The sequence below is a fragment of the Eschrichtius robustus genome, chromosome 7 (assembly GCF_028021215.1).
Source record: "Eschrichtius robustus isolate mEscRob2 chromosome 7, mEscRob2.pri, whole genome shotgun sequence".
Taxonomy (NCBI): domain Eukaryota; kingdom Metazoa; phylum Chordata; class Mammalia; order Artiodactyla; family Eschrichtiidae; genus Eschrichtius; species Eschrichtius robustus.
In genome coordinates, this window is record NC_090830.1 from 14818626 (window position 1) to 14834132 (window position 15507).

The 15507-nt window shown below is 55.1% G+C and overlaps 2 protein-coding genes across 2 annotated transcripts; one reads left to right on the forward strand and one right to left on the reverse strand.

Annotated features, from left to right (window-relative positions):
* Positions 1–320: 320 nt before the first annotated feature.
* LOC137767144 (uncharacterized PPE family protein PPE24-like) lies at positions 321–3151 on the reverse strand. Its single transcript, XM_068547880.1, has 2 exons — positions 929–3151; positions 321–365 (listed from the first exon to the last, which is right to left on the reverse strand). The coding sequence occupies exons 1-2, from the start codon at positions 3149–3151 to the stop codon at positions 321–323; spliced, it is 2268 nt and encodes a 755-aa protein (XP_068403981.1).
* A 14-nt stretch (positions 3152–3165) lies between these two features.
* LOC137767146 (mucin-22-like) lies at positions 3166–8778 on the forward strand. Its single transcript, XM_068547881.1, has 2 exons — positions 3166–6634; positions 6731–8778. Exons 1-2 carry the CDS (start codon positions 3166–3168, stop codon positions 8776–8778), a joined length of 5517 nt encoding a protein of 1838 aa, XP_068403982.1.
* The last annotated feature ends 6729 nt before the right edge of the window (positions 8779–15507 follow it).

Here is a 15507-nt window from a genome sequence, read left to right on the forward strand (position 1 = left end):
TCGGACAGAAGCTCTGGAATCTCTCTCCACCCCTGTCTTCCTGTCCGTCCTCCATCTGGTCCAGTGGCAAACACTCTTGGCTCCACCTTCAAGACGAAGGTGGCACTGGAGCACTTCCCGTGAGCACCACGACCGTCATCCTGAAGCCTGGCCCTCACCCTGGTCCCTGCGAGGGCTCAGTAGGCAGGTTCCCTGCCCCTGCCCTCTTCCACCCGCCGCACGATGTCAGCGCCACGGAAAGCGACCCTGGCGAGATGTCCAGTGAGCCCCCGTCCCACGCAGGGTGAGCCCACACTCTCACAACGACCCCCCCCGCCCCCTTAGCCCTTGGACCCCAGCGCCTCCTTCATCCGCTGCAGGCGCGGCTTCCATGGAGAGCACATGCCTCTCAGGCCCTTTGCCCCACTCCTGCTCACTCTGCCTGCCCTGCTCTCCCCCCCCAACCCCGGAGACCCCACCGGGTCCTCCTGCATCCCTTCCCATCTCTTCTCAAAATTCGCAACCTGGCCGCCCCACCTAAAAGGTCCCACACCCTGCATTTCCCACTGCCTCTCCTTGCTTGGTTTTGCTCATGACACTTACCACTACTGCTGTGCTATAAATTCTCCTCGTTTCTCGCACACTGTCTCTCTACTCTGGAAGAGAAGCCCCGTGAGAGAGGAAGCCTTGTTTGTTTGGCACGGTGCACAGAGGGGGCAGATGGAACGCCTACAGCAGCATCTCACACACAAAGTAACCACTCCATAAGAATGTATTCAGTGAACGAGTTACTAAATAAATGAGCAAGTAGAAGAACCCATCAATGAATTCATGGCTATGAGGAGATAACGTTCAGGAAGCAGCCCCATCCACAGTGGGTGCTCCCAGCAAGGGGAGTTTCGTTACCATTTCCCCTGGTGGCAAGGGTTTGACCTGGAGCGTGCCATGCCTGAGCCAGGACCGCTGTTTGCACTGGGGACACTGCAGGAGCCATCACGGGCACTGCCCCCATGAGCACTGTAACCATGAGCACTGTCACCGTGGGCACTGTCACCATGAGCACAGTCACCATGGGCACTGTCACCATGGGCACTGTCACCGTGGGCACTATCACCGTGAGCACTATCACCATGGGCAGTGTCACCGTGAGCAATATCACCGTGAGCACTATCACCATGAGCACTGTAACCATGAGCACTGTCACCGTGGGCACTGTCACCATGAGCACGGTCACCATGGGCACTGTCACCATGGGAACTGTCACCGTGGGCACTATCACCGTGAGCACTATTACCATGGGCACTATCACCGTGAGCACTGTCACCGTGGGCACTGTAACCGTGTGCACTGTCACCATGAGCACTGTCACCATGAGCACTATCACCATGGGAACTGTCACCATGGGAACGGTCACCATGGGCACTGTCAAGATGAGCATTGTCACCATGGGCACTGTCACCATGAACACTGTCACCATGCGAACTGTCACCATGAGCACTATCAATATGAGCACTATCACCAAGGGCACTGTCACCGTGAGCACTATCACCATGGGAACTGTCACCATGGGAACGGTCACCATGGGCACTGTCACGATGAGCACTGTCACCATGGGCACTGTCAACATGAGCACTGTCACCATGGGAACTCTCACCATGGGCACTGTCACCATGGGCACTGTCACAATGGGCACTGCCACAGTGAGCACTGTCACCGTGAACACTGTCACCATGGGAATTGTCACCATGGGCACTGTCACCATGGGCACTGTCACCATGGACACTGTCACCATGGGAACTGTCACCATGAGCACTATCACTGTGAGCACTATCACCATGGGCAGTGTCACCGTGAGCACTATCACCATGAGCACTATTACCATGGGCACTATCACCATGAGCACTATCACCGTGAGCACTGTCACCGTGGGCACTCTCACCATGAGCACTGTCACCATGAGCACTATCACCATGGGAACTGTCACCATGGGAACGGTCACCATGGGCACTGTCAAGATGAGCACTGTCACCATGGGCACTGTCAAGATGAGCACTGTCACCATGGGAACTCTCACCATTGGCACTGTCACCATGGGAACTGTCACCATGGGCAGTGTCACCATGAACACTGTCACAATGGGCACTGTCACCATGGAAACTGTCACCATGAGCACTATCATCATGGGCAGTGCCACCATGAGGAATTTCACCATGGGAACTCCAACCATGTACACCGCCAGCATGAGCAGAGTCACCATGGGCAGTGTCACCATGAGCACTGTCACCATGGGCACTTTCAACATGGGCACTGTCATCATGAGCTCTGTTACCATGGGAACTGTCACCATGAGCACTATCACCATGGGAACTGTCACCATGGGAACGGTCACCATGGGCACTATCACCATGGGAACTGTCACCATGGGAACTCTCACCATGGGCACTGTCACCATGGGCACTGTCACAATGGGCACTGGCACAGTGAGCACTGTCACCGTGAGCACTGTCACCATGGGAATTGTCACCATGGGCACTGTCACCATGGGCACTGTCACCATGGACACTGTCACCATGGGCACAGTCAACATGAGCACTGTCACCATGGGAACTCTCACCATGGACACTGTCACCATGAGGACTATCATCATGGGCAGTGCCACCATGAGGAATTTCACCATGGGAACTCCAACCATGTACACCGCCAGCATGAGCAGAGTCACCATGGGCAGTGTCACCATGAGCACTGTCACCATGGGCAATATCACCATGGACACTGTCATCATGAGCTCTGTTACCATGGGAACTGTCACCATGAGCACTATCACCATGGGAACTGTCACCATGGGAACGGTCACCATGGGCACTGTCACAATGAGCACTGTCACCATGGGCACTGTCAACATGAGCACTGTCACCATGGGAACTCTCACCATGGGCACTGTCACCATGGGCACTGTCACAATGGGCACTGCCACAGTGAGCACTGTCACCGTGAACACTGTCACCATGGGAATTGTCACCATGGGCACTGTCACCATGGGCACTGTCACCATGGACACTGTCACCATGGGCACAGTCAACATGAGCACTGTCACCATGGGAACTCTCACCATGAGCACTGTCACCATGGGAAATGTCACCATGGGCACTGTCACCATGAGCAGTGTCACCATGAGCACTTGTCACCATGGGAACTCTCACCATGGGCACTGTCACCATGGGCACTGTCACAATGGGCACTGCCACAGTGAGCACTGTCACCGTGAACACTGTCACCATGGGAATTGTCACCATGGGCACTGTCACCATGGGCACTGTCACCATGGACACTGTCACCATGGGCACAGTCAACATGAGCACTGTCACCATGGGAACTCTCACCATGAGCACTGTCACCATGGGAAATGTCACCATGGGCGCTGTCACCATGGGCACTGTCACCATGGGAATTGTCACCATGGGCACTGTCACCATGGACAGTGTCACCATGGGCACAGTCAACATGAGCACTGTCACCATGGGAACTCTCACCATGAGCACTGTCACCATGGGAAATGTCACCATGAACACTGTCACCATGGGCACTGTCACCATGGACACTGTCATCATGAGCTCTGTTACCATGGGAACTGTCACCATGAGCACTGTCATCTTGGGAACTGCAACCATGGACACTGCCACCATGAGCACTGTAACCATTGGCACTGCCATCGTGGGCACTGTCACTATGGGTACTGTCACCATGGGCACAGTCACCATGGACACTGCCACAGTGAGCACTGTCACCATGGGAACTGTCACCATGAGCACTGTCACCAGGGACAGTGTCACCATGAACACTGTCACCATGGGTACTGTCACCATGGGCACTGTCACCATGGACACTGTCACCATGGGAACTGTCACCATGAGCACTGTCACCATGGGCACTGTCACCATGGACACTGTCACCATGGGCACAGTAATCATGGGCACTCTCACCATGGGCACTGTCGCCATGGACACTGTCACCATGAGCACTATCACCAAGGGCACTGTCACCGTGAGCACTATCACCGTGAGCACTATCACCGTGAGCACTGTCACCATGAGCACTGTCACCGTGGGCACTGTCACCATGAACACTGTCACCATGGGAACTGTCACCATGAGCACTATCACCGTGAGCACTATCACCATGGGCAGTGTCACCGTGAGCAATATCACCATGGGCAGTGTCACCATGAGCCATATCACCATGAGCACTATCACCAAGGTCACTGTCACCGTGAGCACTATCACCATGAGCACTTTCACCATGGGCACTGTCACCATGGGAACTGTCACCATGAGCACTATCACCGTGAGAACTATCACTATGGGCAGTGTCACCGTGAGCTATATCACCATGAGCACTATCACCGTGAGCACTGTCACCATGGGCACTGTCACCAGGAACAGTGTCACCATGGACACTGTCACCATGGGCACTGTCAACGTGAGCACTGTCACCATGGGAACTCTCACCGTGAGCACTGTCACCATGGGAAATGTCACCATGGGCACTGTCACCATGGGAAATGTCACCATGAGCATTGTCACCATGGTCACTGTCACCATAGGCAGTGTCACCATGAGCACTATCACCAAGGGCACTGTCACCGTGAGCACTATCACCGTGAGCGCTATCACCGTGAGCACTGTCACCGTGAGCACTGTCACCGTGGGCACTGTCACCGTGAGCACTGACACCGTGGGCACTGTCACCATGGGAACTGTCACCATGGGCACTGTCACCGTGGGAACTGTCACCATGAGCACTATCACCGTGGGCACTGTCACCATGAGCACTGTCACCATGGGCACTGTCACCATGGGAACTGTCACCATGAGCACTATCACCGTGAGCACTATCACCATGGGCAGTGTCACCGTGAGCAATATCACCATGGGCACCGTCACCGTGAGCACTATTACCATGGGTGCTATCACCATGAGCACTATCACTGTGAGCACTGTCACCATGAGCACTATCACCATGGGAACTGTCACCATGGGAACGGTCACCATGGGCACTTTCAAGATGAGCACTGTCACCATGGGAACTCTCACCATGAGCACTGTCACCATGGGAAATGTCACCATGGGCACTGTCAACATGAGCACTGTCACCATGGGAACTCTCACCATGAGCACTGTCACCATGGGAAATGTCACCATGGGCACTATCACCAAGGGCACTGTCACCGTGAGCACTATCACCGTGAGCAGTATCACCGTGAGCACTGTCACCATGAGCACTGTAACCGTGGGCACTGTCACCATGGGAACTGTCACCATGAGCGCTATCACCATGGGCAGTGTCACCGTGAGCAATATCAGCATGGGCACTGTCACCGTGTGCACTGTTACCATGAGCACTGTCACCATGAGCACTATCACCATGGGAACTGTCACCATGGGAACGGTCACCATGGGCACTTTCAAGATGAGCACTGTCACCATGGGAACTCTCACCATGAGCACTGTCACCATGGGAAATGTCACCATGGACACTATCACCAAGGGCACTGTCACCGTGAGCACTATCACGGTGAGCAGTATCACCGTGAGCACTGTCACCATGAGCACTGTCACTGTGGGCACTGTCACCATGAGCACTGTCACCATGGGCACTGTCACCATGGGAACTGTCACCATGAGCACTATCACTGTGAGCACTATTACCATGGGCAGTGTCACCCTGAGCAATATCACGATGGGCACTGTCACCATGAGCACTGTCACCATGAGCACTGCCACAGTGAGCACTGTCACCATGAGCACTGCCACCATGGGAAATGTCACCATGAGCACTGTCAGCATGGGCAGTGTCGTCATGAGCACTATCACCAAGAGCACTGTCACCGTGAGCACTATCACCGTGAGCACTGTCACCATGAGCACTGTCACCATGGGAACTCTCACCATGGGAACTGTAACCATGAGCACTATCACTGTGAGCACTATCACCATGGGCAATGTCACCGTGAGCACTATCACCATGAGCATTGTCACCGTGGGCACTCTCACCGTGTGCACTGTCAACATGAGCACTGTCACCATGGGAAATCTCACCATGAGCACAGTCACCATGGGAAATGTCACCATGGACACTGTCACAATGAGCACTATCATCATGGGCAGTGCCACCATGAGGAATTTCACCATGGGAACTCCAACCATGAACACCGCCAGCATGAGCACAGTCACCATGGGCAGTGTCACCATGAGCACTGTCACCATGGGCACTTTCAACATGGGCACTGTCATCATGCGAACTGCCACCATGAGCACTGTCACCATGGGAACTGTCACCATGGGCACTTTCACCATGGGCACTATCACCATGAAAACTATCACCGTGAGCACTGTCACCATGAGCACTATCACCATGGGCAGTGTCACCGTGAGCAATATCACCAGGGGCAGTGTCACCATGAGCACTGTCACCATGGGTACTGTCACCATGAGCACTGTCACCATGGGCACTGTCACCATGGAAACTGTCACCATGAGCACTATCACCGTGAGCACTATTACCATGGGCAGTGTCACCGTGAGCAACATCACCATGGGAACTGTCACCATGAGCACTGTCACCATGGAAACTGTCACCATGAGCACTGTCACCATGGGCACTGTCACCGTGTGCACTGTCACCATGGGCACTGTCAACATGAGCACTGTCACCATGGGCACTGTCACCATGAGCACTGTCACCATGAGCACAGTCACCATGCGCACTGTCACCATGAGCACTGCCACAGTGAGCACTGTCACCATGAACACTGCCACGATGGGAAATGTCACCATGGGCACTGCCACCATGGACACAGCCACCATGGGAAATGTCACCATGGGCACTGCCACCAAGGACACTGCCACCATGAGCATGGCCACCATGAGCACTGCCACCGTGAGAACTATCACCGTGAGCATTGTCACCCTGAGCACTGCCACCATGAGCACTGTCACCATGAGCATTGTCACCATGGATGCTGCCACCATGAGCACTGTCACCATGGGCACTGTCCCCATGAGCACTATCACCATGAGCACTATCACCAAGGGCACTGTCACCGAGAGCACTATCACCATGGACACTGTCACCATGAGCACTGTCACTGTGGGCACTGAAACCGTGGGCACTGTGACCATGAGCACTGTCCCCATGAGCACTATCACCATGAGCACTGTCACCCTGGGCACTGTCACCATCGACAGTGTCACCATGGGCACAGTCACAATGGGCACTCTCACCATGGGCACTGTCACCATGGACACTGTCACCATGGGCACTATCACCATGAGTACTATCACCGTGAGCACTATCACCATGGGCAGTGTCACCGTGAGCAATATCACCATGAGCACTGTCACCATGGGCAGTGTCACCATGGGCACTGTCACCATGGGAGCTGTCACCATGAGAACTGTCACCATGGGAACTGTCACCATGAGCACTATCACCGTGAGCACTATCACCATGGGCAGTGTCACCGTGAGCAATATCACCATGGGCACTGTCACCGTGAGCACTATTACCATGGGCACTATCACCATGAGCACTATCACCGTGAGCACTGTCACCGTGGGCACTGTCACCGTGTCCACTGTCACCATGAGCACTCTCACCATGAGCACTATCACCATGGGAACTGTCACCATGGGAACGGGCACCATGGGCACTGTCAACATGAGCCCTGTCACCATGGGAACTCTCACCATGAGCACTGTCATCATGGGAAATGTCACCATGAGCACTATCATCATAGGCAGTGCCACCATGAGGAATTTCACCATGGGAACTCCAACCATGTACACCGCCAGCATGAGCACAGTCACCATAAGCAGTGTCACCTTGAGCACTGTCACCATGGGCACTTTCAACATGGGCAGTGTCACTGTGAGCAATATCACCATGGGCACTGTCACCATGGGCACTGTCACCATGGGCAGTATCACCATGAGCAGTGTCACCATGGGCGCTGTCACCATGGGCACTGTCACCATGGGAACTGTCAACATGAGAACTGTCACCATGGGAACTCTCACCATGAGCACTGTCACCATGGGAAATATCACCATGGGCACTGTCACCATGGGCACTGTCACCATGGGCAGTATCACCATGAGCACTATCATCATGGGCAGTGCCACCATGAGGAATTTCTCCATGGGAACTCCAACCATGTACACCGCCAGCATGAGCACAGTCACCATGGGCAGTGTCACCATGGGCACTGTCTCCATGGGCAGTGTCACCATGAGCACTGTCACCATGGGCAGTGTCGCCATGAGCACTATCACCAAGGGCACTGTCACCGTGAGCACTATCACCATGAGCACTGTCAGCATGGGCACTATCACCATGGGAACTGTAACCATGAGCACTATCACCATGGGCAGTGTCACCGTGAGCAATATCACCTTGGGCACTGTCACTGTGAGCACTATTACCATGGGCACTATCACCATGAGCACTGTCACCGTGGGCACTGTCACCGTGTGCACTGTCAACATGAGCACTGTCACCATGGGAAATCTCACCATGAGCACAGTCACCATGGGAAATGTCACCATGGACACTGTCACAATGAGCACTATCATCATGGGCAGTGCCACCATGAGGAATTTCACCATGGGAACTCCAACCATGTACACCACCAGCATGAGCACAGTCACCATGGGCAGTGTCACCATGAGCACTGTCACCATGTGCACTGTCACCATGGACACTGTCATCATGAGCTCTGTTCCATGGGAACTGTCACCATGAGCACTATAACTGTGAGCACTATCACCATGGGCAGTGTCACCGTGAGCAATATCACCATGGGCACTGTCACCGTGAGCACTATTACCATGGACACTATTACCATGACCACTATCACCGTGAGCACTGTCACCGTGGGCACTGTCACTGTGTGCACTGTCACCATGAACACTGTCACCATGAGTACTATCACCATGGGAACTCTCACCATGAGCAATGTCACCATGGGAAATGTCACATGGACACTGTCACCATGGGCACTGTCACAATGGGAACTGTCACCATGGGGTCTTTCAACATGGGCACTGTCACCATGGGCACTGTCACCGTGAGCACTATCACCATGAGCACTGTCACCATGAGCACTGTCACCGTGGGCACTGTCACCATGAGCACTGTCACCGTGAGCACTATTACCATGGGCACTGTCACCTTGAGCACTATCACCATGGGAAATGTCACCATGGGAACGGTCACCATGGGCACTGTCAAGATGAGCACTGTCACCATGGGAACTCTAACCATGAGCACTGTCACCATGGGAAATGTCCCAATAGGCACTGTCACCATGGGAACTGTCACCATGAGCACTGTCACCATGGGCACTGTCACCATGCACACTGTCACCATGGGCAATGTCACCATGGGCACTCCCACCATGGGCACTGTCACCATGGACACTGTCACCATGGACACTGCCAACATGGGCACAGTCACCATGGGCACTGCCACCATGAGCACTGTCACCATGAGCACTGTCACTGTGGGAACTGCCACCATAGACACTTCCACTGTGGACACTGCCACCATGAGCATTGTCACCATGGGCACTGTCCCCATGATCACTATCACCATGAGCATTGTTACCGTGAGCACTCTCACCATGGGCGCTGTCACCATGGGAACTGTCACCACGGGCACTGTCACCGTGGGCACTGCAACCATGGGCACTGTCACCATGAGCACTGTTACCATGGGAAGTACCATCATGGACACTGCTACTGCGGACACTATCACCATAAGCACTGTCACCATGAGCACTTCTCCGTGAGCACTATCACCATGGGCACTGTCACCGTGAGCACTGCCACCATGGACACTGCCACCATGAGCAATGTCATCATGGACACTGCAACCATGAGCACAGTCATCATGAGCACTATCACCATGGGAACTGTCATCATGGACACTGTAACCATGGGCACTGTTAACATGAGCACTGTCACCATGGGAACTCTCACCATGAGCACTGTCACCATGGGCACTGTCACCATGGGCACTGTCACCATGAGCACTGTCACCATGGGCACTGTCACCATGAGAACTTTCACGATGGGAACTGCCACAATGGACACTGCAACCATGAGCACTGTCACCATGAGCATTGTCACCATGGGCACTGCCACCATGGACACTGCTCTCATGAGCACTGTTACCATGGACACTGTCACTGTGAGCACCGTCACCATGAGCACTATCACCGTGATCACTGTCACCATGGGCACTGTCACCGTGAGCACTATCACCATGGGCACTGTCACTGTGAGCATTGTCACCATGGGCACTGTCACTGTGGGCACTGTCACCATGACCACTGTCACCATGAGCAGTGTCACCATGAGCTCTATCACCATGGGCAGTGTCACCACGTTCACTGATAGTGTCCGCTGCTGCAGCTCTGCTTCCTGGCCGTCGCTCTCAGAGTCTGGATGTTCTCAACAAACCCTCCAGTGGTCACCATTTCAGGGGCAACTGCTCACACACACTGGCACGTGTTTCTCAGCCCTGCAGTCAGAATCGGTTTGGAGGGCGAGGAGAGCAGAGACTGAAGCTCCCTGGACGTTACTGGGGAGAACAAACGAGGCAGGTCCCAGGCGTCCCTCGGCACCAGTCACTTCCTGCTTGGGCCTTGCCCTCCACCCTCCCAGGAGCAAGGGCTTCTACCTGGTCCACTTCCTCCAAAGGTGAGATGTGCCCTTTCTCCCCCACCCAGAGCATCTCTGCCAGCATCCCGTCTGGATGTTGTGTCCCACCTTCCCCTGAGAGCCCCACGTGGGATATTGCCCCTTCTGTGTGTGCCGGCTGGCCCTCCTCCCGCCGGCGGTCGCCATCCCCAGGTTTCACTTGCCCTGTGACATTAACTACTCACCTGGCACTTTGCTCAGCAGGCCGAGCTCTGTGAGTGGACCCACATCTTGCCTAGAGAATGAGAGAAGAGGAAATGAAATTGGCTCTTTTAGAGCAATGAGAGTATTAGTTACGTGTCTGCTAAGATGACGTGGAAGCAGGTGGAAGGGATGCTGAACTACCTCATAGGCTTCTTAGAGGAAACAACTCTCCCCCCCACTTCAGGTAACATGGCAAACGCGTTCGCTTGGGCAACACTTTGCCTCCCATGTTTTCGCATAAGGTCCTCTTCACTGAAACCATTTAGCATTCATACACCTGTCCTCTGAGAGGGCATCCTAACCGCAGCATGCCGTATTCATGATGCCAGAGCAGGGACAGTTACCGTGGTAACGGGAAAGCATCCACAGAGGGGGCCGGCTCCCAGGCGATGCTGGTGTTTCTAGAAGGAGGCAGCCGGCAGGTTTGGGTGGGGCCCCGTATTAGGTGACAGCCTGGGCATCAAGCGGTGAGTGGAAGTCGTGAGCCAACACCGTCTGTGCCCTGCACTGGCCCAGGCGAGTCTCTGCTCTCAGCTGAGGAGTGAACTTCTGGAATCTGCAGACGCCCAGACAGAACGTCAGACATTCTGATCTAATGGGCAGCCAGGCCTGAGAGCTCCTGCACTACAGGACACAAGCTTCTGTCCACCTGAGCCTTCCCGAGGGGGTGCGATTCTGCAGAGAGAAACCTCGCCCGTCCTCCTTGGGGCTGGGCTGGGGGAGGGCAGGCCAGGTGGGGACATTTCAGCATCTCCTTCCTCCTCCTCTGCTCACCCACCTCCTCTGCCCCCCAAGGCCTTGTGCTGCTCTTGGTCTCCGCGCCCCTGCACCACCACAGGGTTCCCCCGGGGCCCAACCTTTTGGACAAGCGCCCCATGCAGGTGCTTCCTTCTCTCTCCCAGGGATGATTCTCCCGCCTCCAGGCCCCTTGGATCCTGCCGGGCGATTTGGGCTAATCTCAGAGTGATGTTCGGGGCTGAAATTGCCTTCTCTGTTATGGTTTGAATTGTGTTCCTCCCAAATTCCTATGTTGAAGCCCTAATCCAGCACCTCAGAATGTGACCTTATATGGTGTCTTAGTCTGTTTCAGCTGCTATAACAAAACGCCACAGACTGGCTGGTGTATAAACAGCAGAAATGTATTCTTCACCGTTCTGGACAGTGGGAAGTTCGAGATCAGGGCGCCGGCATGGTCACATTCTGGTGACAGCCATCCTCCTGGGTCACAGCGGGCACCTTTTCACTGTGTCCTCACACAGTGGAAGCGGTCTCTGTGAGGTCTCTTTTATAAAAGCACCAATCCCATCAGGAGGGTGGGACCTGCACAATCTAAGCACCTCCTAAAGGCCCCGCCTCCAAATACCATCACCTTTGGGGTTAGGATTTCAACATATGAGTTTGGGTGGGGACACAAACATTGAGACCATAGCACTTGAAGACAGGGTCTTTACAGAGATACTCAAGGTAAAATGGGGTCATTAGGGTGAGTCCTACTCCAATATGTCTGGGAAATTTGGAGACAGATACACAGGGAGGACGCCACGCAAGGATGAAGACGGCCGTCTACAAGCCGAGGAGAGAGGCCTGGACCACAATCGCCCTCACAGCGTCAGAGGGAGCAACCCTGCCGACACCCCGAACTTGGACTTGCAGGCTCCAGAGCTGCGAGACAGTATATCTCCGCTGTTTGAGCCACCCCGTCCGTGGTGGTTCATCACGGCAGCACCCTCGGACTGTGAGGCTGGGTCCACAGTGCCCAGCACAGGAAAGTGACCTGTGATGAGCATTCAGGAGGCGCGTGTTGAATTAACTAATAAAGGAATCCATCGAATTTCCCTTTCCAGAGTACCCTCTGCTCCCATGACGCAAAGGACGGACTTACAGGGCCCATCACCGTGCCATGAAGAAGAAGGAGACTTCCTTCTCCTCAGGCCTCGAGTGGGTGCAGTGGCGGCTGCTGGGGTCTTCCCCGAGGTCCCCTCCCTCCTTGCTATTAGCACACAAAGTCATGCCTGACTTGGTGTCAGGCCTCATGGGCACTGCTACCGTTCACTCCCTTACATAGCTTAGCTACTGCTGCCTCAAGAGCCCTGTCTGCTGTGTGGATCACAGCAACGAGGGAGAAGATCTGAAGGCAGCTGGCCCACCAGCAAAGATGCAGGGGTTACAAAGGTGAAGGTCATGACCCTGGCCACCTGGGAGCTCACCGGGGGGCTGGCAGGGTGCTCCGTACACCAGGTTGGTGCGGTGATAGCTCACGGGCCGTGGGAATGCAAAGAGGCAGCCTTCAGCCAGAGCTTCTGGGGCTTCTGGAAGGTTGTTAAGCATCAGCTGATTGAACAAGATCTGAGGGGTCATCTAATGTAACCCCCTGAACTGAGACGACAGCCCAGCTCAGCATCTCAGGGTGAGGCAGGAAGAGTCAGAGCCAAGGCCAGACCAAGGTCCCGGCTCCCAGCCTCAAGCCACGTGTGCTTGCCAGGAGCCCGTGCCCAGTGGCCGAGACCAGCATCCACCTCTGGCGCTCAGCCTGGTGCCTCCCCGGGCACACAAGGCCTCATCTTCCTCCCCCTCCTCACACTGCTTTTCTGAGTCTGGCCAGAGGTCTCCACAAGGGTACGGCCAGGGCATCACAAACCCGTTCTCCTTCTGGGCAGAAGGAGACATAAAACCAGGGCCTCGGGGAGGCTCTGGCTCAGAACCACGTCTCTGGCGGCCATGAGCCAGCAGTAGTCTTGCAGCTGAGTCTCAGTGCCTCCAGCAGGACACTCGGGCTCCCGTGGGTAAAATGATGACACCGCCCCGAGCGGGAGGCCGTGGGAACGTCCCTCCAGCCTGGACTCAGCGGACACATTCAGACACGTTGCCCTCCGCCACCTTTCCTGCTCCTGCATTCTCTCCTCCTGGGACCCCACAAGGTCATGACGCCTGAGGACAAGGGGGCACTTGGAGGACAGAGACGTGATGTCTGGAGATGTCTTCTTATTCTTTGGGCAAGGGAACGAAAAGGAGGACCGGTGTCATTAATCCCCAAGAGTCTACATAACATATTCAATGTCTTGTTATAACTGAAAACTACACCCACCCCGCTCACTTCTCTTCCTCCTTGAAAAAACCCTTGTCAGCCTAGACTTCGACATCAGCAAACTGTAAGCCATTTTCCTGTTTTCCTGAATGCCTGAAAAAGTGATTAAATCGGACTGATCAATAGGAAAGAAGGAGGTAGAAGAAGCCAGGCCCTGCACCTTCCCCCTGGGCTGTGCAGGCTCCCAGATCCTTCCCCATTAGTGCACCTCTGGCCCAGCGGGGGGGATGCCCATCGTGGGAATCCACTCAAGGGGGCACCTCCCAAGTGGCTCAGGAAAGTCGGATAAAGGCCTGCGGGGAGCAGAGCTGCCTGTACCTTGTTGAAGTGCTTGAAATGGCAAGAGTATAAAGGGGAAGGTGGAGGTGGGGGAAGTGACCCCAGATGATCAACGCACAGCAGAGAAATTGGGGGTCACTGAGGGGGACTTGGGAGCCGGGGTTGGGCTCACTTTTGTCACCGGTGGTCACCGGTTTTCTGATTTTGGAACTGCTGCTTTCATCCTGTCCCTCCTTTGCTCGGAGGACCCCTCGGACCCTCCCACTGCCTACAGGTAACAACCGTCTAGAGCTTTCCACGTGGAGACTCAAGGACCAGGAATTTGCCTGTCTGGGGAGCCAGCCCACGCCCGCAGAGGGACAGCGCTGCCCCTTCCCCGGACCCCGGCACCTTCCTCTGCTCCTGCGCCCTTGCTTCAGGCGATGCTTACGCGTGTCTGTCCGTCTCCACCTCAGGACCGCGAGCTCAGTGAGGACAGAGACCGCATGTTGTTTGGATGAATAGCCCAGAGCGGGCTCTCGGCCGAGCTGCACAGATGCTCCTGAATCTCCCGCAAAGCCCGGCACCGTTTAGCACGAGCTCACCCTTCAGCCTGATTTCCCACTTCCTTTCCCTGCACAAACCCCTGGACCTGCCAAGCTGAGGGACTCCATACTCCCTGAACAAGCCCCTCTAAGTTCCCCTCTGCCCTTATTCACTCCTCCTTCCTGTTCCCGGGGGCTCAGAGCCAAGCTTGTGAGCTCCTCTGCACAGTGCCCCGGGCACCCACCCCCAGGCCCCATGTCCCCCAGCCATGGCACGTGGTGTAAGTGGCGCGGTCTCTGAGACACCCTCCGCTGTTCGCCTGGCACTCGGGGTCATTCGTCTCCTTTCTATGCTGGGCACTGTTTTCCCAGCTGGGGGCCAGGTCCTTTCTGCCCTCGCCCCACTACACACACCAGTGTCCTGTGTAACCTAATCACCTAATCCATGCGTCCCAAATTTCAGACTGCCTAAAACGGCCCAGGGAGCCTGGGGGGGAAATGTGGATTCTGCCTCAGCGTATTCCAGGCAGGGCCCAGGAATCCCAATTCCCTCTGGTATTTGCTCTTCCGCAAATAATCCAGGGTCTCGCTTTGAAAAACAGCCTCCCCTGAATTCCATACATGTTTGCCATGGGCAGGTTGGTGAGGCCACGCCCTCTGCTTCCCTTCCCAGCGT